At 54.6% G+C, this 25051-nt stretch overlaps 1 protein-coding gene across 1 annotated transcript in view; it reads left to right on the top strand.

The window, feature by feature from the left end:
• Positions 1 to 267: 267 nt before the first annotated feature.
• The window catches only part of LAMC3 (laminin subunit gamma 3), a 56544-nt gene continuing 31760 nt past the window's right edge, over positions 268 to 25051 (top strand). Inside the window, exons 1-7 of the mRNA XM_081065509.1 lie at positions 268 to 689; positions 11814 to 12118; positions 16246 to 16376; positions 19273 to 19439; positions 21594 to 21782; positions 21859 to 21976; positions 23799 to 23897. Coding sequence (XP_080921635.1) covers positions 314 to 689; positions 11814 to 12118; positions 16246 to 16376; positions 19273 to 19439; positions 21594 to 21782; positions 21859 to 21976; positions 23799 to 23897 — 1385 coding nt within the window. The 5' untranslated portion in view covers positions 268 to 313. The remainder of the gene's footprint in view (positions 690 to 11813; positions 12119 to 16245; positions 16377 to 19272; positions 19440 to 21593; positions 21783 to 21858; positions 21977 to 23798; positions 23898 to 25051) is intronic.

Consider the following 25051-nt stretch of genomic DNA (forward strand, 5'->3'; position numbering starts at 1 on the left):
GTGACGAATCCCGTTTCACAGGCAGGACGCTGAGGCTCGGGGGCTAGGGAGCCCCAGCAGCGCCGGGCTAAGGCCGCGCAGGCAGCTCCGAAGCCCGCACTCCCGGGCGCGTCCGCCAGGTGGGGTAAGCACCACGGGCCGCAGGGTCGGGAGCTGGGGATGCTGCCCGCGTGGGTCCTTCCCGGCGGCCCTCCCAGCCCCGCCGTGGGTCCCGCCCTCCGGGGTAGGCGGGTCCTGGCGCCCACCGGAGCCGCGCCTGGCGGGGCAGTCGGACGCGCACGGCCGGGAGCGCGGGGCGTCGGTGCCCTGGACCATGGCGGCGGCCGCCCTCCTGCTGGGCCTGGCGCTCCTGGCGCCGCGGGCGGCCGGCGCGGGCATGGGCGCGTGTTACGACGGCGCGGGGCGCGCGCAGCGCTGCCTGCCCGTGTTCGAGAACGCGGCGTTCGGCCGGCTGGCGGAGGCGTCGCACACGTGCGGCCGTCCCCCCGAGGACTTCTGCCCGCACGTGGGCCCGTCGGGCGGCGCCGGCGCACAGTGCCAGCGCTGCGACGCCGCGGACCCCCAGCGCCACCACAACGCGTCCTACCTCACCGACTTCCACAGCCAGGACGACAGCACCTGGTGGCAGAGCCCGTCCATGGCCTTCGGCGTGCAGTACCCCACCTCCGTCAACATCACCCTCCGCCTGGGTAAGCGTGGGCTCGAGGCCGCCACCGCCATCTCGTCACCTCTCCCCGCCGGGGGCCAGAAGCAAGAGGGCGCAGGTGCTGGGCGACTTGGGTTGACTGTAGGAGCCAGATCGGGGGAACTCAGGAATGGGACCTGTGCCCCCCAGTAGCTGGAAGGTTAGGCTGATGAGCACCCCCTGGGGTTGGGAGGGGTGGGAAGTCTCTGGGGAACCCTTCACAAAGCAGTGGATCTGGCTGCAAGGACAATGCCCTGCAATGGCTGGCCATCCTAGACCCAGAGCTGCTGTCGGGAAAGATGGGAGGTGACCCACCAGGGGGTGAACTAGTGAGCCATTTAGGGCAGGAGCCATCTGGTCCACTTCCGGGGGCTCAGTGAATCCCTGAGGCTGTGTGCGGCCCCTGGGTGTGTCCTTGGGGTAGAGCCAGGCATTTATCACCCGGGGGTTTATCCTTCAGGGCGAGAGCCATGCTTCATGCTGCTGTTGGGTGGTTGGACTGAATGGCATGGCCTCTCTGCTCTGCCTGTGCCCCCTCTACCCGACAACATGCCAAGGTGCAGGAGCGTTAGATTCTTGGGCATCAGAATCCAGAGTCTGGACCCAGCCTTTGGCTCCCCGGCCCTCCCCATTGCCAAGGGGTGTGCCCCCGCCCCTCTCCAAGTCCAGCCCAAGCCAGGAGCCCCTGGATGTGCCTGGCAGTGAACGAGGCATCTGATCTCTTGCAACCTCCGCAGCCCTTTCAGGGAGGGATGTTTCCACCCATCTACACTCCATTATCTGTGGGTCCAAAATCTCCCAAAGCTTTGAAAGCTCAAAGTGTTTTATAACTCATGTTGGCTGCTAAATCTGACCTGAGGCTATTTATAGACTTTGTTTATTCTACTTGGAGTGACTATTCATATATTTTGCTGCTGAAATCTCATTTGAGTACAGCCTATGGCCCCAGACCCAGCGGGGGTGTTAACGCGATCCAAGGTGTAAGGAAGGACTGCTTCATCTCTGTAATCTCTGAAAAGTTCAGAATTGCAAAACACAACTGGAGCCAAGCAGTTTGGAGAAGGGGTTATAGGACTGTATCACCAGTTTTCAGATGAGAAAATTGAGGCTCAGAGAGGTTAAGTATTTTGCCTAGAGGCACACAGCTGCCAAATGGCAGTCTGGATATGCACATCTGTGTACAATATATCCAAGGTCAGAGCATGAAGTCCTTGACATGACCTCTACTGGTTATTAGAGTGTGGGCTCTTCCTAGCCCTGGAGGACAGTGCCTTGGGGAGGGCGGGGAAATGACATTCAAGTGAGGTGGGGGGACCCTGGACCTCCTCAGGGCATACCGGTGCTGGTTGCTGCCCCAAGAAACTCAGTTCCCTGGGCCTTGTCACTTTCTCTTGGCCCTTCAGGACCAAGAGGTGGGACTTCTAGATGGGGTGCAGTCTCTACCCAGGCGGGCAACAGGAAATCACTGGGGGAGGAAGGCTGGGGGAGCTGGCTGGATGGGGCTGGCAGAACCCCAAGGCCACAGGGGAAGGAATCCGGGACAGGGTGGGGGTTGTGGAGGAGACGTGCTGTTCTGTGACAGAGGGTGCGGGTTTGGCTGATGTATTACATGTGTCGGTGGAATCCAGGGGCAGGCAAGAGGCTCAGCCCAGGCACCACAAGGTGGGAGGGGAAGGCAAGCGTCTGGATTTGGGGGCAATCCCCACTTACCCAGCGCTGGCTGTGTGCCCAGCCCTGGTTCAGCTGTGTGGCCTCGTTGAACTCTAGAACACTTAGCAACGGGGCGGTCTCCATTCTTCGGTAACCAGGGAACCTGAGGCTCAGAGGTCCGTGCTGAGTGAGGAGCCAAGACCTTCCACACACTCACTCACATTCACACACTCACATTCTTACACACACGCTCACACATGCTCACCTGGACATGCACATTCACGTAAACACATTCACACATACACTCTCACGTTTACACACACCTTCACACACACTCACACGAACACATTCTCATTCTTACACACTTATACACATTCACCTTTACACATACACACACTTGCGTATACTCACATTCACACACACACAAACATACACACACATACTTTGTATACTCTGTACCAACCAGTGATTCTCCACTATGCATACAGCAGTAGGCACAGAGGAGGGGCTCCAGAAGTGTATATACTTGTACAGTAAACGGAGAAAAGAATGAATGAACGATGTTATGTCTTCTATCTTGTGCATCTGGGCCCAGCTCAGGGCTCTTTTGCCTGCTCTGGAAGACAGAATAGGATACTTTGAATAGGATATCACAAAACGGGGCTTTGGACTCAGGCCAGAACAGCCACTCAGTGGGCAAATGCTATCACCTCTCCAGACCTCCGTTCCTCTCTGTGAAATGGGATAAGAGTTGCCCCCTCCTGGGCAGCTGTGCAGGTTCCATAGCCTCGGTGGGCCACGTGCTCACAGGAGCTGTGACAGTCCTTGTATGTGACCAACGTCACTCTGCTGAGCACAGCTCAGAGCTGAGGTTTCCCCTGGAGGTGGCCTCTACAAAGGGATTGAGAAATGCTGGCCAAGCTGGCTCCCAAAAAATATCCTGACCCTGTTTACGTATGAGGGGTACCGGAGACCCACAGCAGTGCCAGAGTTGGCCCATGTTTGGTTTCATTGGACTTTGTGCTAAGTCATGGATTGCGTAACACGGTGGGGGGAAGAAGAGGTCTGGGCTTGTCAGTGTTCCCAGTGGAGGGGGCCCTGTCGTCAGACGAGGTGGGCCATGGAGCCCCTCCTTCTGGTCCTTAGGCCACCTCCGCTGGCTCCATCCCCATCTCCTTGACAGCTCTGCTCGTGGGAGGGGAGAGTGGGTGGCCGCTGGCCTGGGGTCTCCTTTGGGGAGTGGGGTGAGGGGCAGGGGAGGGAGAGGCAGCCAGTCCGCCCCAGGATGGAGGTCACTGCTTTCCCAGCCCCCTGCGAGCTCATAGACATCTGGTCCAAATCTCCCAGTTGCTAAGCTGAGCCTTCCTGTCTGGGATGAAAGGCCGCATCAGCGTCTGGCAGCTCCCAGCCCTGTGCTGAAGCCCAGGGAAGAGGTGGGCTGAGACCTGATGGCTGGTGGAGGGTGTTGGGGAAGGTGGATGGTCATCAGGGGAAACAAATGATTCTGGGGAGTCTCACCACATGCTAAGAACCCTGCTGAGCCGGCACCCCCAACCCAACACGATGTCTTTTATAGACAGAGAAACTGAAGTTCTGAGGATGAAGTCAGTTGCCCAGAGTCACACAGCCAGTAAGTGGCAGACCTTGAGGCCCTCCCCCAACTGCGCTGCCCCTAACAATGATACTGGTCCAAGGGAGGAGGGTCCGAGCCTTGCGTTTGGCTGCGGCAGGGAGATCTCTTCGTACACTTTCTTGGATTCCTGAGAATTTCCTGGAATGACTGAAAGACCCTCGAGTCTCGGAGCAGATGAGTTGTGAGCCTGAGTGAGGTAGGAGTTGCAGGAGGAACTGCCCACCCTCCAGCCAGCCTCCGCTGCCCTCCTGCAGGCTGACTTCTCCATGCATTCATCAGCTGTCTCCCAAGCCTGAGGGGTATGGCCCTCCAGAAGACGGGCTGGGCCCACCCAGGAATGACTGGGGATTTATGCTCTGGAAACACACAGGGTAAAGGGGCCTCGCTGAGATCTGAAGGGTAGTGGGAGTTGACATAAGAATGAAGGACATTCCAGATTGGGGACAACACAGGGGAGCTGAGAGGCCACTCGCTGTGTCCTCGGACCCACACAGCCCAGATGGATGGAGCGGAGGGGACGAGGAAATGCCCCAGCTCGGGCGGGGCCTGGACTGCAGGAGGACCCTGCTGGGCTCCTGAGGAGCCCAAAACCAGCTGGGTCTCCTGAGCCTTGGCCCCATTGCGTCTTCCTGTTGAGTGGGCGGCTGTGTTTGCATTGGCTGGGGCCAGCCCTCGGGGGATGGGGGTTGGTGCACAAGTCCTCCTTCCTGCTCCCTGGGGGTTCTGGCTGGAATACTGGGGCCCAGGCAGGTCAGGGGGTCAAGGCAGCGGCAGGGTTAGCCCCCACCCACAGAAGCAGCCCCCCCATGACCCATGGCCCGGCTGGTCTGGCCTCCCAGGACTGAGCCAGGAGTTGCAGGAGAGGTGAGTCCCAAAGCCCAGAAGGGGTGCAGACATCCTCTGGGGGCGCCTGCCCCACCTCCCACTCTAGCTTCCGCCAGCTGCTCCTTCAGCGTGGACACGAAGGTGCCATGATGTTTGTCTTTCCTCCTGGTCTTTGCATATGCGCGCATCTGCCCTGCATACTTTCTCCTGCTTTCTTCTGGGTCACCCATATCTCATTCGTAAACAAAACAGGTGACTGCCTACTGTGCGCCTGTCCCTGTATCAAGCCCTGGGGATGCGGTCTGGCCAGGCACTGTCTGCGCCACTCAGCTTAGCGGTGACCTCCTCCAGGAAGACCCCAGCCCCCAGGATTGGGCAGAGCGCCTGCCTACGCGTTCTTGCAGCCCCTCGCCTTTCCCCGCCACAGTCTGGATCGAGCTGCCTTGAGGTTTTGGTTTGTTTGTGTGGATCACACTCCAAGCTGCAGAGGGAGTGCCTGTTTTCACAGCTGGCCCCCAGCACAGGGCCCCCTGGGCAGTGGTGCTCTGTAAATGTTGGTGGAGCCGATGAATGGAGTAACAGCTAACAGTTGTGTGTGTGCTGCATGCCTGGGACTAGTCTAAGTGCTTTGCAGGCATTTACTCATTAAGCCTTGTTATCGTTCTGCCCTTTGTGCCAATAGGGAAACTGAGTCACTATGTTCAAGTCACCCAGTTTATTGAGGGGAGGTTAGGTATTTTGGCCAAGGCCACAGAGCTGGTAAGTGGTGGAGGTGGGATGTGAACCCCAGCACATCATCTCTATATCGTGTTACCCTGGGAAAAACGGAATACGTGAATGAATGCATGAATGAATGGCTCCCAGCCTTCCAGATACATCCAAACTCCTAAGCTGTGGCATTCACAGGCCCTCAGCCTTCCTCCTGGCCCTGCCCGGCTCCTGCTCACCCTGGGCTCCAGCCACTTCACCCACCTCCCTTCCCCTGCTCCCCCTCATCTCCATGGCAGCCCTGCCCCCCACTGCCCCTCTCCCCATCTTGTACCCTGGCTTTGCCTATTGGGATCGTGGTCAACGTTTGGGACTGCACCTGCACCTCTCACCCAGTGTCCCCCTGAGCCCTTGACTGGGTAATTCGAGCAAACTCCTGAGTGTCAGTGCTTGGATGTCACACAGTGCTTCGAACTTAAGTGTCCAAGGGTAAAGGTACCCATATTCATAGCTGCATTGTTCACAGTAGTCAAAGTGTGGAAGCAACCCAGTGGTCGCTGATGAATGAAGAAGCAAAATGTGATATGCACACGACAGGTTATTCAGCCTTAAAAGGAAGGGGATTCTGACACATGCAGCAACACAGATGAACCTTGAAAAAGCGGTATGCTGAGTGAAATAAGTCAGACACAGAAGGACAAATACTGCACGATTCCACTTATATGAGGTCTGGAAAGAGTAATTCATAGAGACAGAAAGTAGAATGGTGGGTGCCGGGGCCGGGAAGCAGGGAGACGGAAGGGGGAGTTGTTGAATTGGTAGTTTCATTTGAGGAAGATGAAAAGTATCCTGGGTGGTGGTGGTGATGGTTGCACAGCAGTGAGAATGTCCTTAATACCAGTGAACTGTACATTTACAAATGGCTAAGAGGGCAAATTTTATGTTACGTGTTTTTTAAACTAAAAAGTAAAGGCATCCTCCTATTCCCCTCGTCTCTCCACGCACTGAAGCAAGAACTCAGGAACTGCGATTCTTTCTCTATCCTTTGACTTCGTTATTGAGCAGATCACCAGATCATTCTCTGGAATGTTCTTCGTGTTTGCCCTCCTCTTTGTTCCCACCCAGCCCTTCCTCGGTTCTCTGATTTATTAGAATGGGTCTTGAATGCCCTGCATTGTCTCTTTGCAATTGTGTAGTTTGTACATTTCAGTCATGTCTCAGTTCTGGAGCTCAGAATCCTTCTTAACACAAAGCCCTAGGCAATCATCCATCAGCTAACACCTGTTCACTCTTTCCAGGTTAGACAATAGGCTTGACAGTCTTGATTGATATGTGGGGTTTAGACTCTTGGCCTAAAGATGAGAGAACTGTGAGGCGCCCAGTTCCGATTCAGCCTGGCTCTCATGATGATGGGGATTCCCCAGCTCCTAACAGGGGTTCATTGTGCCCCAGACTGCCAAGTGCTAGGATGGGAGAGGAAGACAGGAGCAGTGGACGGCCAGACGGTGGAGCTGAGGACCCTGCTGTGATCTCCCTGTAGGCTGGGAACAGCTCTCCCCACCTGGTTCTGATGCCCACAGTGGGCAGTGCAGCCTCACCCACGCGTTCCCAGCTCAGCTTCCCACCCTGCCCCCTCCAGTCCCACTCCCAGGCCACTGCTCCCCAGATGGCTCCAATTAAAGGGCTTTGTTTTGTTTCCATTTTCCCAAAATAAGCCTCTCCGTTCAGAGCTCCTTCTCCTTGGCCAGTTCCGGATGTGGGCCGGCCTGGCTTTATGAGTGTCCTCGTGTCATTCCTGATGGGCTCTGTGTCCCAGCTGGTTGGAGAGGACATGGCTTGGGCAGCCTCTGCAGTCTTCATGGGCACCAGCACCCCTTCCTGGGCAGCTCCTTCTTTTTGGGCCCCACAGAGCCCTGAACAGAGAGGAGCCTGTTCGGAGCAGTGACTTTGGGGCGAGACAAGCCTGCAGTCAAGTAGAGACTCAGCTGTTTTGTGCATGACGTGGGGCAGGTTCCTCATTAGTAGAACGTGCACAGCAATGGTACTGTTTGGGGATGTTGCAATACAGTGCGTGTAAAGCACTTAGCAAGGTGCCTGGCACACAGTAGGTGCTCACTAAATGCTGGCTGTTGTTAAACAGACGCGTTCCAGGTTCAGGACTTGCAGAAACGTTGTGACAGTGTCAGCTGTGTTTTCAGGCCTATCTGTCTCAACTCGCTCACTGGATTATAAACTCCTTGAAAGTACAAATCATGCTTTGTCTTTACTCGCTCACTGGGCAAGCATTTAGTGAGCACCTACTATGTGCCAAAGGCCGTGCTCAGCTCTGAGGATTCATAGCTCCTGTTCCAAGGGGGTTACAGACTAGTGGGAGAGATGGGCAGGTCTTTACAGAACAAGATTAGAAAGCTCAGGGTGGCTGGGGGAGCCCAGCGAGGCACCCAAGCCCGTGGCTCCAAGGATGAGTAGCCATTAGCCAGGAAAGGTAGGAGAAGGATGCTGCTGATGCTGGAGCATGTGGTCAGTCCTCTAGACCAGTGGGATGAGCAGGGATGCATGGGAACCAGCCAGGTGAGGAGCAGAGAGAACAGCATTCCAGGCAGAGGGAACAACATATTGGGTGGCTGTGTGCTCCCAAGTAGTGTCATCCCGTTAACAGTTGGGGATGACGTTTTGGCCCCGTTTTCCTGCCTGGCACACACCTGTCTCAGCATCACCCTGAAGCCTCATCAGCCTCGGGCTCACAAAGCTCTGGGTTGAGGCTGTACATTTCATTCCTGTTGCTGTTTAGATCTTTGGGAGGGTTCCTTCCGCAGCCTTTGGGTTCTCTGGCAGAAACCGTTTCTTTACAAAGTGAGGATTAAGTTGCTTTCCAGACTCTTCTAATTATTGTAACAAAAAGTTCCTGCTGCTGATGTGTCTGTGATGTTCCTATACCTTCTCTCACCTCCTGGCTTGGCAGGGAAGAGGAAAAGCAGCATGTGATGTGGTTTGTTTGCGTGAAATCCCAGTGACTGCCTTTTTCCCATTGCGCTTTTAGCTGCCAGCTACGTTTTAAGTGGCTCCAAGCTCCCCTCCCGTGAGGCGTCTGGCTGTTAGATGTTTACGGAGGAGTCTGGCCTCCATCATTTCGTGAGTACACATGGGGTAAGACCCTGCCTGGTTTCGAGGCTTGAAGCCTGCTCGGAACAGAAGCAGCCACCAGGCTGCCCCTGGACACTGACTTGTCAGCCACACGTGCTTTCTTTTGAGGGACTTGGGGGTTACAGTGCCAAGCTGTGCTGCAATGGAAATTTGAAAAACATCTTAAAACAGAACATCGAAAGGCGTTTGCTTTTATAAAAAAATTGTTTTTCAAAATGTGTGTTCTCCAATTTTTAAATTAGACCAAGCTTCACGAGAGAAAATTGGGGAAATGCAGAACAATTAAAAAGGGAAGAAAAGTCTCTCATAGTCCTCTGCCCCGAGGACAATCACACTTATTTGTTTGATGTCTTCCTTTCCTGCCCATTCTTCAGGGATTTTAAAATATAATCTGATGATTTGGAATGTTAGAGCTTGTGTCTTTTTTTTTCATTCAACATTTGACTTAAGTTTTTCCCCTGTATTCCCCTTAACTCATTGTCAGCTGTTTCAATGGCTTCAATCATCCATGAATTTGTGTCCTATAATTCATTGAATTCTGATGGTTTCAATTTTTTCATATTATAAAAAACACTTCGGGGGCCGGCCCGGTGGCTCAGGTGGTTGGAGCTCCATGCTCCTAACTCCGAAGGCTGCCGGTTCGATTCCCACATGGGCCAGTGGGTTCTCAACCACAAGGTTGCCGGTTCAATTCCTCGAGTCCCGCAAGGGATGGTGGGCTGCGCCCCCTGTAACTAAGATTGAACACGGCTCCTTGAGCTGACCTGCCGCTGAGCTCCCGGATGGCTCAGCTGGTTGGAGCGCATCCTCTCATCCACAAGTTTGCCAGTTCGACTCCCGCGAGGGATGGTGGGCTGCGCCCCCTGCAACTAGCAATAGTAACTGGACCTGGAGCTGAGCTGCGCCCTCCACAACTACGATTGAAAGGACAACAACTTGACTTGGAAAAAAGTCCTGGAAGTACACACTGTTCCCCAATAAAGTCCTGTACCCCTTCCCCAATAAAAAATCTTTTTAAAAAAACACAACACTTCGATGAACTTTTTCACGCATTTAGGTTGCTTTCCATGTTTGAATTCCCAGAAATGGGATTCTTGTACCAAAGACCAGGAATATTATTATGGCTCTTCATCCGTGTCTCTAAACTGCATTCCCAAAAAGCTAATAGATATGTATATATTTTTTCCAAATTTTTCTTTCATTGAGGTAAAATACACATAACGTGAAATTTGCCATCTTAACCATATTTGGGTGTACAGTTCAGGGACATTAGTACGTTTACACTTATTTCACTCAGCATAATGTTCTCAGGGTTCATCCATGTCGTAGCAGGTGTCAGAATTTCCTTCTTTTTAAAGGTGAATAATATTCCACGGTGTGGATGGACCACATTTTGCTCTTCCCTCATCCATGAGTGGATACCTGGGTTGCTTCCACCTTTTGGCTATTATGAGTGCTGCTTCTGTGAACATGGTTATGCAAATATCTCTTCAAGATTCTGCTTTCAGTTCTCTTGGTTGCATACCCAGAAGTGGAATTGCTGTAGTGTGTGGGAATTCTGTTTTTATTTTTTGAGGACTCACCAAACATTTTCAGAGCGCATGCACCATTTTACATTCCCGCCAACAACGCACAGGGTTCCAGTTTCTCCACATCCCTCAGTTTTCCCCCAGTCCACTCCACCCCCCAGCACTTGACAGCCGCCAATTTGGTTTTTGTCTCTATGGATTTGCCTATTCGGGACATTTAATGTAAGGAATCGTACAGTATGTAATCTTTTGTGATTCGTTTCTTTCGTTTATCATATTTTCAAGGTTCACGCACGTCGTAGCATATATTAGTACAGATAGACCCTGACTTTCGATGGTTCGACTTATGACTTTTCAACTTTACGATGGTACAAAAGCTATACACATTCAGTAGAAACCGTACTGGATTTTGCCCGTTTCTGAGCTATTGGTAGGCAGTACGAACCTCTCTCGTGATGCGGGCAGGGCAGTGAGCCGGGTCTCCCAGCTGGGTACGCGATCACAAGGCTGAATGACTGACGCCCTATCGTGACTATGTTGCCAGCATCGTTGGATGTTGTATTTGTGGTTTCGCATCATGTCTACAAAACGCCCATGTTGTCTCCTGCTTCTGGTGAGAAGAGGAGAAGGAAGGCAGTGACTTCTGAGATGAAACTGTAGGCGAATGTAAGTGCATTGGGCGTGTTAAGCTCGGCCCAGCGAAGATGTGGTGATTGGCAGGTTAGCTGTAGTAAATGCACTTCTGACTTAATGTTTTCAGTTTACCTGGATGAGTTTATCTGGATGGAACCCCGTCGTAAGTCGAAGAGCAGCTGTACTTCATTCCTTTTCATTGCCAAGTAATATTCCGTTGCGTGATACGCCTGGGCGAGGGGGCTTCCAAGGTACCAGGAATCAGCAGTGGCCCAGGAATAGGCAAGGCGGGGTCCCCTGGCTGTGGCCACGAGGGATGTTTTGAGGTGGCTCTGCAAGAGTAATTTCAGTTGAGTAGCCTAAAGATACTGAATTATAAAGGACTGAGGGTTCATTTGGGAGATGAGGCTAGTGGGTCAGCAGATAGACTTCTCTTGAGAAGAGATGGATCAGAAGAGATGTTAGACGGAAGTGGGAGGAATAGAGGGGCCCAGGGAGGATGGTGTTAGGATTAGGGGGCTTGGAACAGGGCTGTCTCCAGATGCCAAGGGTTTGAAGTCACTGGGAGGGAAAAAGGCCAAAGGCACAAGTGAAAGGATTGGCTTTGTTGGAATGTAGTCAAAGAAATAACTTTCTAACGGTAGAGCAGGCTTCTTCAGGATGTGGCAACATCCCGCTGCTGGAGATTTGGATCAGAAGATCCAAATTTGAGCAAAAAGAGATGGCTGCCTGTCAGGTGTGCTACTCTGCAGATTCCTCTGCAGGGAACAAGTTGTCCTAGATAAGGGATGACAAACACCTGGGAAGCGTGCAAACGACCTCTGCATCTAGGTGGTGCCCCTGACAGGCATCACGAGTTGATCGTGTCACTCCCTGCACTGCGCTCCAGACCCTCTAACAATCCATCCAGGAGAGTTTACGCAGCGCAGCCGTTCGGCTCTCCCTGGACCAGGATTCTGACCGTCCCTTCCCTTCTGTAAAATGGTCCCATGTCTTCCTGCTGCAGGGAAAGCTTACGAGATCACCTACGTGCGGCTGAAGTTCCACACCAGTCGCCCCGAGAGCTTTGCTATCTACAAGCGCAGCCGAGCTGGTGGCCCATGGGAGCCATACCAGTACTACAGTGCCTCCTGCCAGAAGACCTACGGCAGGCCCGAGGGCCTGTTCTTGCGCCCCGGCCAGGATGAGCGTGTGGCCTTTTGCACCTCCGAGTTCAGCGACATCTCCCCGCTGAGCGGGGGCAACGTGGCCTTCTCCACCCTGGAGGGCCGTCCCAGCGCCTACAACTTCGAGGAGAGTCCTGTGCTGCAGGTCAGAGAGGAGCGGGGAAGGAGGGGGGGACTGGGCTGCTGGTGGGTCACCTGGTCCAGGGGACCACAGGAAAATGTAAACTGACAGGACATGGGCCCCTATGAGATCCCTTGGTTTTCAGATTTTAAACAACAGAAGCCTTTGTTGGGTCTAAACCTTTTGTGGATTCCTGATAATGAAATAGGTGGAAGAGGGGCTGCTCAGTCAAACACAAGTGTCCCTTCCCTTTCTTCCTGTGTCACAGCCATGTGGCTCCCAGGAGCCGCGCGACAATCACCACCTCACCTGACCCTTTCCTTATGTGGGTGGGGAATTGGAGGCCTAGAGTGGGGAAGGGATTTCCCAGGGGGTCCACCATGTTGGTGGAAGGGCGCAAACTAGAACCCAAGTATCCTGACTCATGGCTGTTGCTTCTTCTGGAACCCCCCCTGTTGCGGGCCTCACTTCCTCCCTCTGTGAACCGAAAACACTGCCTGCGTGTGTGGGGGTGGGGGGGTGGGGAGGGGGGTCCAGGGGCTTTTCCATTTTGGAAAAAATGGAAAACGGGGGAAAAACATGAGCTTTGAAATCAGAATCCTGGGTTCTATGCTGTAAGGCAACAAATCCAGCAGAACTTTCTGCAGTGATAGAAATCGTCTATAGGACACTTGAAATGTAACTAGCGCGACTGAGGAACGGGATTTTCAATTTTGTTTCTGTTTAATGAATTTTAATTTAAATAGCCACATGTGGCTGCCACGCTGGACAGTCAATTATAAAGTGGCCAGCACAGCACTTGGCTCATTCATGCTGTGAAGATAAGAGTCTCCAGGCGTGGTGGCTTGGTTGACGTGTCTGGGTCCTGGCTGGCCCTCTCGTCCACCCCCCTGCGTTCAGACAGGCCTCTGCCGAGAAGAACTGCCATCTCCTGCCCTCACATGTTCACAGCATTTCCTTTGCCTGTCTGGGACCAGGAGGGGACCAGGGCTAGAACGCTGTTTGTTTCCAGAGGGGACACTGAGGCCCACCCTGGGTGCCCAGCACAAGAAGACGTGGAGTCCCTGGCCCAGGGTCCCCGAGATCAGTGACTTTCCTTGGACTAACTCACAGAACTCAGAAAAGCTGCTGTGTCCACTGACAGTTTGTTACCGGGAAAGGATACAGATGGGACCAACCAAGAGAAGGGGCCCTGGAGCCTCCAGCTGTCCTCTCCCAGGGGAGTCCGGGGCAGGACTTATTTCTCCCAGCACCCATGTGTGACAGTACACACACACTGTTGCCCACCAGGGAAACTCACCTGCACCTTGGCGTCCAGGGTGTATATTGGGGGTCAGCTGCATAGACACGGCCTGCTGGCTGGCCTTGATCTCCAGCCCGTCCAGGGGTCAAGCTGATACCATGTGGCCCAAGGGCCCCCCTCAATCACATGTGAGCATAGACTATCTGGGGTGGCTCAGACCCCAGATGAACAAAGACCCTCTTATCGAGCAGGACGTTCTCATGGCTTAGAGGTGACCTCAGGAGCAACGGGGCCAAAGCCAGACGTCTCTTTGGGCAAGGTTAATCCTTCCTGGCACAAAATCACAGCTCCAAGTGCCCAGGCCCTGCTTGTCCCATTAAACCTGTTCACATGTGATGACTATGATTCTGTTTAAAATGACAATGTCTCCTCCCGAGGGCTCCAAGCTCCACAGATTAGAAAAGATCAGCCAAGGTCATTTAAAGAGCAGCAGAAGAGCTGGGCCCTGCCCTGCCTGTGCCACCATCACCTGGCTACAGTGGAGACCCTGGCAGTGTGGTTTCCCCTGACTTGTTGCCTCAGACGTCCTGGACATTGTCCCTGATGAGAAACAACTTTCTCAGAAATGCTGCCCAGGCAGAAGTCAAGGTCAGAGAAAGACAAAGAAAGCAAGGTCACCAAGGTCACCAGGCCCTTCTTTCTCTCCTGTCCCTTCTGAGCACACCCGGAGTGGGGCTTTCTCTGAGGACATGGTGCATTTGGGGGTGGGAGGTAATTAAGGGTGTGTCTGTGCAGCTGCTAGATCCCGGACCCCTCTGTCCCAAGGGGCCACGGACTTCGGGGAGAGGCTGAGCCTGCCAGGTCAGAAGCACGCAGCAGAGCTGAGTGGCCCCGAGCGGCTTCATCCTGGAGGGATGGCTGGAGCAGAATCCTGCTGCTCGGAGCCGATGCTCCGCCTCCTGCTTTCCCTTCGCGCTTCATTCTGGACCCTGAGGTCTGTCCAAAGTCAGGCCTGGGTCATTGCAAGTAGCGAAAGGCTGTTGCTTGTGCACGTGGGGGCTCTGGTTTGCCCTAAAATGACCTATAAGGCATCAGGGTGAGCCCCACACAATTGGGCTAAGGGAACAAATCCCTCTGCTCTCTCCTACTGACCGTCCCGATGTCTCCAGGAGATTTGGAGACCTGTTTCTGTTGCTATTGTCTTTGCAGACTGATGGAGCAAGTCATAGGCTGCAAAGCAGATGTAGGAACCCAGAGGAGGGTCACGCAGGTTGGAACCTCAGGCAGGTCATTGCCCTCTGGGCCCCCTGGTATGATGAGAGCATTGGGGTAGAAGTAGGAAGGTAGGCTGCCAAGGGGAGAAAGCTGGGACCCTGGAGTCAGACAGACCCAAATTCCAGCTCTGCTGTGCACCAACTGTGCAACTTGGAGCAGAACACGTACCCTCTCAGAGCCTTAGTCTCCTCACCTGTGGAATGGGGTTAAGAACAGTACCTACTCATGAGGTTTTTGAGAGGACCTGAGCCCCAACCACACAGTGTCACCTCCTGCACCTTCCAGCTCGAACATCAACTGGTTTGAGTTCTCTAGGTGGCACTTTTTTGGAGAAAGCAAAGACTTATTTAGGGCTTTTAACCCACTGGGTTTCCCACTGTGGGCTTTCACTCCTCTGCTGCTCCAGGGACCAGCAACGTCAGCATTACCCAGGCCCTGGTGAGCAATGCAGAGTCTCAGGCCCCACCCCAGACCTCTGAATCAGAATCCGGAGTTTCACCAGATTTCAGAACGCACGCTGACATTTGAGAAGTGATTCGGGGAGTGATGGAGACCTACAAACTCAGCTGAGTGCTGAGGTCCTCACTGAAGTTTTCTGGGGCTGGACCCCTCGCTCTCCCCCAGCTGAAGCATCCTCTGCTGAGGACCTGGGTCCCGGGCAACGGGCTCAGGAGTTTGCTGAGCTGGGGGTGGAGGTTGGGGGCGAGCAGCAGAGGCCCGTTGGCCTGAGTCATGCTGGGGCAAGGAGACAGACTTTGGCAGGAGTTCATCCTCTGTCCTGATGGGCCTCATTGCTAAACCAGGAGCTCCTGGGCTGAATTAAACTGTTAATTAAAATTCAGCCAGAACGACCTCTGATTATAACAGCAAACAGATGAAAATGTCAGCCTTCACATGGGTTCTGCCCATCTCTCTACCAGCTCTTCCAGGGGGAGGCGCTCATTCAGCTCTCAGCAAGTACTTAATCCAGGGCCTGCTGCGTGTGGGCAGAGCCCAGGGGTTGGGGAGGCAGCGAGAACAAGGGACCCCCATGTCCCCGCTCTCAGGGGCGTATGTTGTGGTAGGACAGGCTTCACCTGGGATAGGTGGCTTGTCTGTGGGAGCCTGATCTTTAGCACGTGAGGAGCCTATACACCTAGGACCTGCCCCACACCAGGCCCAGCTGAGTGGGAGAAGGGCGCTGGGATGCCCTCCCGGAGCTGACCTCTGGAAGGGGGTGTAGGAGCTGCTGGGAGGAGTCAGGTGGCCTACACAACAGGGTCACTGCTGACCGAGCATGTGCCAGACCCCCATGCCCTGCTGCTGACACTGGCCATCCTGCAGACAGCCACGTGGGCTTGGCACTGTGCCTTGTCCCATTTCACAGATGGGGGTGTGGGAGCTCCAGCACATTGAGCAGCTTTCCCAGAGTTGCACAGCTAGTGAGTGGCCTGGTACCCAGGTTGGGGTGACCCCAAAGCACAGGCTCCTGATTTCTGCAGTGTCCTTGGAATTGATCTGAGCTTGGCCTGTCCCTGTGTCCCAGGCAACCCCCAGGGCAGCCAGCTGGGCCTTCGGCAGAGTGTGGTGGGAGTAAATACCCAGGAACCTGCTGATGGCATCGCTTCCCCTTCCCTCTGTTCCACACCCCCAGGAGTGGGTCACCAGCACCGAGCTGCTCATCTCCCTAGACCGGCTCAACACGTTTGGGGATGACATCTTCAAAGACCCCAGGGTGCTGCAGTCCTACTACTACGCCGTCTCTGACTTCTCTGTGGGTGGCAGGTAGGTGGAAGGCAGGGCGGCAGGCACCAGGACGCAGGGCTGCCATGTGGGTGTCGCCCCACATGGGTGGAGGGTGAAGCAGGCACTTGGTGCCCCAGGGAGAGAGAGGCAGCAGGATGCTGGTCCCGTGGTCGCTGCATTCGCGGCCTGTCTGGCTGCTTCCCTCCTCCCAGCCCGACTCCGCTGCTTTTCCTGCACCATTTGTGGAACACACCAGACCTACTGTGTTTAAACGACAGCCAGACTGGCCTTGCCTGTGTTGTGCATGTAAAGCTGGCCAATGGTGACCATGAGCAGGTACTGGGCTCAAAGTTTTCAAAGCTGTCCTTTTCTCAGCATTCCTGATTTTATCAATGGTGAAGCCCATCAACCCGGTTCCTTTCCAGATCTCCTAGTAAACTGGGGCCTGGTAGGGCTTCCTGGGGACTGAAACATTTTTAATAAGGCTTTGCAGCATCTCTGTGCAGAACGAACAGCTCAGGCCACTCCAAAGCACCAGGGCCAACGACCCGGAAGGGCCACCAAGGGAGCAGGTGCCACGCTCGGTCCCCTTTCTCATGTGGGTTGTTTGGCTGTGCCGTCTGGACACTGGTCCTGGCTCCACATTCTCTAGCTTGGGTCAGTGCATGCTGTAGTTTGTTTAAGCGTCTCCTCTCCCCAGGAAGCAGGGGCCGTTGCCATCCCAGCCTGTCACACGCGTGGCCGCCCGGTACTGGGTGTGTGTCAGGCACCCTGTGGAACCAGCGGAGACACAAACGATGTTTTCAACATAGACAGGCTCTCATCAGGTTCTTTCTTGGAAAGGAGAGAGGAAGACAGATGTGTCCCTGCCCCAGGCTCGTGGGGGTGGCGGGCAGTAATCAGTTCAGTCTCTAGTAAACATGGCGGCATGGCCCAGAATGAGAAGGGCAGGAGGGCAGGGTGTGTGGAGCCCAGGGAGACTGCTCCGTACACGGAGACCTACCAAGACTGGAGGAGGTCAGCATTCCAGCATGGACGAGTCCTGGGACTGAGAATGGAGGGCGTGGAGCTGGCGTGGAGATGGCTAGAAGGTTGTCAGGGGCATGGATCCAGTTTATTTTTATCGCTCAATCAGTGGCAAACTGTTAACGATTTGGCCGGAGTAGTAATAGGGTTGGGTTTTTAAAATGCCTCAACCCTCTGACATCCGCGTGAGGAAGGATAAGAGGAGAGAAGCAGCTGGAATGTTAGGTGGCAGCCATGAGAGGTGGTGGTAGGGTGGGGAGCAGTGTGTGGGTCTGAAAGCAATTTAGAACAGGAAGTCAGCTTGACATGGGAGTGATGGAACTGGGGGGGTAGGAAGCCAGGGGCTTCCGTAATTCAGGGACGCTTGGGTTGCGTTCGGAGAGATGGAAAAGTCTGGGAAGTGACATGGAAGTGACACTGCCTGCACTCAGTGTGTCTGCACCATCCAGAGAAGGCTGAGGCTTGGGGGTGAAGGGGAAACGGAGTGTGTCTATGAGGCCCCTCTGCCCCCCCCTCACCCTGCCACCTCCACACTTGATTCAGGTCACACCACCTAGGAGGAGGTTGTGGATGGCTGTTCCACAGGGTGATGAATGGCTGTTCCGACGCCTGCTGACAGGGGGCTTCAGGCCAGATAACATCTGGACCCCAGCTGCCAAAGCTGGGCCACCCTCGGGCCAGCAGCTGGCTGGGGGCAGATGGCCCAGCAGCCTGTGTCCCACAATGGCCTATAGGAATTTCACACTTTCTCTTGGGGTCACAGGGCTTCATAGGATAGGGAGGTGTTTGTAGCACCCCCTAGGAGACACAGGTGGTCCCTTGTCCCAAGACTGCCTGGTGTCCGCCTTACCCCTGCCAGAAATGTTGGGGTGTTACCTGCTTACTCTGGGCTCCCATGGCGTCCTGGCGAGGAAGTAGTATCCTGTGCCCTTCCGAAGCCCTGTGTCCCCCAAGTAGAGAAAGCACTGTGGGTGCTGGCAGTGGTCAGCGATTCTTCACTGCCCACTTAGGGCAGAGCGTGGGACACAGCTTCTCGGAAGCCACCAAGTGGCCCTAGAGAACTGTCCTGGAGCTCAGGGTCTGCGTGGAATAGGAAAGAACAGGGCTCAGATTCTAGCTGTGCCACTTAGCACCCATCACTTCATGGCCTGCACCTCAGTTTACTCATCTGTGAAATGGGGATAATTACGGTCCCTCCTGCCACAGCAGTGGGACTCCAGTGAGATGTGAGCTAATTGGGTTGGGGGCCGGCACAGAGGAAGGCTGGGAGCTGGAAGCTGTGGCATCCTCTCAGGGGCTCAGTGTGGCCACTCGGGACAGCGGTGATGACCCCACAGGGTGGGGCTCAGCTGAGCATGGCCCCCAGGGCACCTCTTTGTTCCTGCCCGATTCCACCTGTCTCCTGACCCTGTGAGAGGTGGGACATGGGCCAGGGCTGCCCTCCAAGGCACAGATGAGGGAACATGACATGAGTTGGGGCTGTGCTCTGTAAGGAGCAACACTTCCATCCCTTTAGACACAGGAAAGGAGAAGGGCATGAGGCACCTCCCACTGCCCTGTGAGCTGGGAGACTGAGAGGACTTCTTCCGGGGTCCTTCTCGGCCCGTGGGGCGGGGGCCATCCTGTAGTGGTAGCCTCGTGAACTTTGCCATTGCTAACTGGTAGCCTTGGGCAACCTCTCTGTGCCTCAATTCCTCCATCTGTTAAGTGGGGCTAGAGCCCAGAACAGCCTAGTGTGGTTGGTTCTGTTACTGCTGTCCGGGCACATAGTAGGTGTTCAGTAGAGCTCCATAATTAAGCCACAGCATTAGGCTCACCCGGAGCAGCGGCTTCCTGGTGACTGACTAACCCCTCCTCTGCCGGTGCCCACCCGGTTTCCAGACCCCTATCCCCCATGTTCTTTTCCCAGGTGCAAATGCAACGGGCACGCCAGCGAGTGTGGCCCCAATGAGACGGGCCAGCTGGTCTGCCAATGCCAACACAACACCACGGGCACGGACTGTGAACGCTGCCTACCCTTCTTCCAGGACCGCCCGTGGGCCCGGGGCACAGCAGAGGCCGCCAATGAGTGTCTGCGTGAGTGTCCTGGGACTTTGGGGACGGGAGGCTGGCATGTAGGCCAGGAAACAAACTCCCTGAGACCTGGCAGTGGGGGCTGCTCCTGGGTGGGCCTGGTGGCAGCGTGGACTCTGAGCCCCTGTGCCGCTGCAGGGGTGAGAAGGTACTCAAGGGGGGCTGGAAGGAGGCATTTCATCCTCGGTCCTTCCCCTCACAAACAGCTCCCCCAAACCAAGTTCCCCACAGTAGAGGTGTCCTTGGTAGGAGGGCTGGGAAGGTCCCCTAACTTGTTCCTTTGTTTCAACTGCGCCACCCACAGCTGCTAATGAAAGCCAGGCCACCCCAGGTCCTAGGGGGTGCTGGCCTGCCCACCCAGCTTCTCCCGCAGGTCCCCAGGCAGCCCTTTCATGTCCCAACCCCCATGTGCTGTGGCTTTGACCACACGCTAGAGAGGATGGTGCCATTATTCCTTCTCCAGGGACTTGGGGCTGTGCACAGTGGGAGGGAGGACCCCCGCCTTCCTCCCAGCCTGGCGTTCTGTCCGCCCCAGCTTTCCTCTCGCCCCAAGCCCTGCCTCCCCAGATAGTCATCCGGCTTGCTGCAGCCTCTCCATGTGTAGCTGGCGTCCCCGGGTTCCGGCTGGCTGTGCTGCTGCTTGCGGGAGTGTCTTCATGTGCAGGAGCTCCTGACAGCTTGGCCTCGGGGCCCCTGTCCTCTCGGGCTAGGGCCACTGGCAGCTAGAGCTGCCCCGGGGAGGGGACGGGATGTTCTGTGGGACAGGGTGGTATCTACCCATTAATTCATTTTTTAAAACTGTGCCAAGGGCTGCCATGGCCCTGATGGATTCCTGCTGCCCTCACTGGCTCGCCTCCACCAGGGCGTCCTCCCAGGGCCCAGGGAGCTGTGCTGCTTGGCTCACCCGTCTGAGCCTGGGGCTGACCCCATGGAGGAGACACAAAGGCCAGACTGCTTCTCCTGCCACGTCCTCATCCCTGTGGTCATATCTTTGGCCTCCTCGTCACCAGCCTGGAAGCTGGGGCTTCATGCCGGACTCCTTGCCACTCCCATTCCCAGCAGCCCCAGAGCCCTGAATTCAGCCTCTGCCCATCCCTCCGGCCCATCTGACTGTCTCCTGCTGCACAGCCCGGCTCCCCTCACCCTTCCTCTGGGCACTGAAGCCCCCTTTTCCCTGCTCTCCCAGCCTCCTGCCTTCCTTGACCTGCAGCCCTAGGCGCTTTCTAAAGTGCAAACGTGACTACGCCCGGCAATGGATCAAGCTCTGCTGACCTCTTGACCTCATAGCTGCCCCTGCACCACCCCCCTTGCCCTGTCACACTGCACAATGTCCTCCCCCTCTTGCCTGCCCATCACATGCCATGCCCACCCCCTGCACACACTGGGTAGGTCTTCTCTGGTCTTGCGGTTTGTCCTCTGCTCTCACCTCCTGCCTGGGACTCTCCCCTCTCTCTCCTCCCTCCCTTCACCATCCAGCTCCTTCCTGCTTGCCCCTCAGATGTGCCTGTAACTCTGACTTCCCCCAGGAAGGCTCGTCCCACTCCCCCACCTGTAGGATCTCCTCCTTTCCGATCCCAGAGCCTCCCTGACTCTCCCATCACAGCCCTCCACCTCCAGAACTTCCATCTGGCCTCCATCAAACAGTGGGCAACGTGGGAACTGGGTTCAGACTTCACTGGGTTCAGATCCCCCCACTGGGCTCATCACCAGAGTCAAGACAGAGTCAACCTTAGTATATAGGTTTTAAAAAATGAATTAATGGGTAAATGAAGGGTGACTTGTATTTCTCATGCATCTGAGTGATCTCATGATCACTGGGCACCCCCAGATTTACACAATTATTACGGCTTAGAGGACCCACAGGAGATCCCAGAGTGAGCTGCACTGGCGCTGGGGAAGGTAGCCACTGTGACTGAGTGACACATGACTGAGTGACTGTGCTTACCTGGGAGGGTCTGTGTTTTGGTGTATTTATTAATAGAGCCCCCTCTGCTCTTAAGATCAATTGTTTGGGCTCCATATCCTTGATCAAACTGGGCCTGAACTCCATCCTTGACCTCCCTCGAGCTGCTTGCTCATTCAGCACAAGGAGGCATGGGTTCTCCTCCTACCACATGCCATGGTCGCTGACACACACCCCCTGCCTCCTGCCCACAGCTTGCAACTGCAGCGGCCACTCTGAGCAGTGCACGTTTGACCGGGAGCTCTTCCGCAGCACAGGCCACGGTGGCCGCTGCCTCCATTGCCGCGACCATACAGCCGGGCCGCACTGCCAGCACTGCCAGGAGAACTTCTATCGCTGGAACGTGTGGATGCCCTGCCAGCCCTGCGACTGCCACCCCGCAGGTGAGTGGGCCCTGCTGCCCCAGTCCCTCCCCGTTCCCCCTTGCAGCCCCTGCTGCCTGTGCCCTTCCTCCCCCAGGCTCCATGCACCTCCAGTGCGATGATTCGGGCACCTGCCGCTGCAAGACCACTGTGACGGGCTGGAAGTGTGACCGCTGCCTGCCCGGGTTCCACTCCCTGAGCGAGGGAGGCTGCAGGTGAGGGTGGCGGGGGGATGGGTGTGGACGGCCTGCAAGGGCTCATGGCGGTGGATTTGGACTGAATGACGGGGAGCAGGGGGACGAGACATTAGCTGTTCTTCCCTCCCTCCTTCCATCCCGCCATTCCTTCATCCCTTTTTTTCTTCTTCTAGTCAGCATTTTCTTATTCTGCAGCTACCACACCCCATCCTGAGCAAGGAGCAAGGACTAGAGACACCCAGTCCCTGGAGAGGCAGACAGATGAGTATGAGCCAGTCCTGTGGAAGTGCAGTCGGCCTTGGGGGCCGAGGACAGGCTTCCTGGAGGAGACACTGAGTTCTAGTGTGAGACTGATAGTGAGGGCTGAGGGAACGGGGAGGGACGCGTGCTCCAGGCAGTGGGGAACAGCACATGCAAAGGCTCCGAGGCAGGTCCAGGGAGCAGGGAGTGCAGGGCAGGAGGGCGTGCAGAGCAAGAGGCTGCAGTGAGGCCTTCCAGGCCCCAGGAGGAGCTGTGGGTAGGCGTGAAGTAGGAGTGGGATGAGGTTGGACGCCGGGGCAGAGGCTGCAGCAGAAGTGGTGACGTGGTGGCTTGTACTAGTTTTGGCCATGGAGAGGCAGGGCACCTGACCCCCAGGGTTTTGGGCACCTGGACAGAGGGAGGCTGGTCACAGTGAGGGGAGCGTGGTGGGGGGGAAGCTGAGCCTACAGCACCAGGGGGGGCATCCAAGGGAAGAGAGACAGGCAGGGGGCTGCTGGGGTCTGAACCTCAGAAGACAAGATAGTAACCCACTTATCATTTGATTGAGAAAATACACAATGACCAAAACACAACAACAAAAGCCATTATAAATTCAGAAGCACTTTTAAATGAACTTGGCCTTAGTTCAAGTCTCATATATTTGAAGGCGGTGGAAATGCATTGGGGGGGTGTGGGGAGTCTCAGATCCCACACAAAATACTCAGTGGTTCTGGCCACAAACCGGGCCATTAGGCGGTGACTTGGATGCTTCCCCAGGGTGTCTCCGGCCTCCGGGTCTTTGCACATGCCGTTCCTCCCACCCCGGAGCATTCCTGTCTTCCCTAAGCCCCCACCTGTCCCTGGCCTGTGTCTAGCAAACTCCTAACTCGTTCTTCAGTTCTCAGCCAAGGTACCACTCCAGGAAGTCGTCCCTTCTACTTGTGTCCTTGTCCCCACCCCAAGCCCTTGCTTGGTGCTGCCATAGGCTCTTGTACATCTATTAGAGTATGGCACCCACTAAAGTGTCGCATCTACCTGTTTGCCTGCCCGTCCTCACTGGACTGTAAACTCTATGAGGGAAGGAACCATGTTTTGTCAGATGGTGGTGGGTGGATGGATGGATGGATGGATGGATGAAAGGAAGGATGGGCAGATGGATGGATGGATGGATAGAAAAAAGATGGGTGGAAGGAAGGAAGGAAGGAAGGAAGGAAGGAAGGAAGGAAGGAAGGAAGGAAGGAAGGAAGGAAGGGTAGAAAGATGATGGGTGAGTGAATAGGTGGATGAGTGGATCAATGGATGAGTGAACAAATGGATAGGTGGATGGAAGGTTGCACAGATGGGTGAGTGCGTGGATGGGTGAATGGATGGGTGGATGCATGGTTGGATGAGTGGGTGGGGAGGCAGATGGATTGCTGTTCAGGTGAGTGGATGGGTCACTTCTTTGGCAAGATGGGGGGAGGCAGGCTTTTGAGTCAGCCTGCCTCCTGGTTCTCTCAGGAACGGGGACAGATAGAGAATTCCTTCCAAGGAGGACGGGCTAGTCCCACTCTGGAGTTACTCATTGGACACTTTTCCCCTTGTCCTGTCTCTTTGGCAGACCCTGCACCTGCAATCCTGCTGGCAGCCTGGGTACCTGTGACCCCTACAGTGGGCGCTGCCCCTGCAAAGAGAATGTGGAAGGCAGCCTGTGTGACAGGTAGGTGAGGCGGTTTGATAATAACCCTACTGGAAGTGACCTCAGGGCTTGTGGTGGTAGGAGGAGCAGGGGGCATGGACTCATAGACTTAGGCACTTCACCCCCCGGCACCCTTCCTGTAGTGCTGTGGCTCTGCCATCCAGGGAAGTTTTCTAAAGCTTGTATGACACTATTTATATTTTGACTCACCCACCATCACTGATGGTTCATAAGCCTTGAAAAGACATTTTTTTTTTTTCTAGCTTAGAATCCTGAAAAGAAAGAGCTGGCAAGGATAGGAGAGATCATCTAATCCAGGCATAGCAACGACATGTTATTCTCACCACAACCCTCCCATCTCACACAGGGCAGACATTATGAATGAGCACAGCAATCTTTTTTAAAATTTAGTTTAATTTTATTTTATTGTTAGTTTCAGCTGTACAAATCAACATGATTAGACATTTAAACTCAGCACGAAATGATAATCTCACCAAGTCTACTACCCATCTGACACCGTACATAGCTATTGCAATACCATTGGCTGTAGTCCCTATCCCGTAACTATATATATGTATATATGCATATGTATGCATAATTATAGTTGACATTCAATATTAGTTTATATCAATTTCAGGTGTACAGAATGGTGGTTAGGCATTTATGTAATCTATGAAGTGATTTGCCCATCGGGCACCCTATATAGTCTTTACAACATTATGGATTATATTCCCCACACTGTATTTCACGTCCCTGTGATTATTTTGTGACTACCAATTTGTACTTTCTAATCCCTTCACTTTCTCACCCATCCCCCAACCCTCCTCCCATCTGGCAACCCTTAGTTTTTTCTCTGTATGTGTGAGTCTATTTCTGTTTTGTTTGCTCATTTATTCTGTTCTTTAGATTCCACATGTAAGTGAGATCATATGGTATTTCTCTTTCTCAGTCTGACTTATTTCACTTAGCATCATATCCTCTAGGCCCATCCCTGTTGTTGCAAATGGTAAGATTTCATTCTTTTTTATGGCAGAATAATACTCCGTTGTATAAATGTACCACAGTACATTTTATCCAAGTGTCTATTGATGGGCATTTCGGTTTCCATATCTTGGCCGTTGTGATAATGCTGCAGTAAACAGAGGTGCATATACAGAGGGTGCCAAAAAATATAT

The sequence above is a fragment of the Rhinolophus hipposideros genome (assembly GCF_964194185.1).
Source record: "Rhinolophus hipposideros genome assembly, chromosome: 11".
Taxonomy (NCBI): Eukaryota; Metazoa; Chordata; class Mammalia; order Chiroptera; family Rhinolophidae; genus Rhinolophus; species Rhinolophus hipposideros.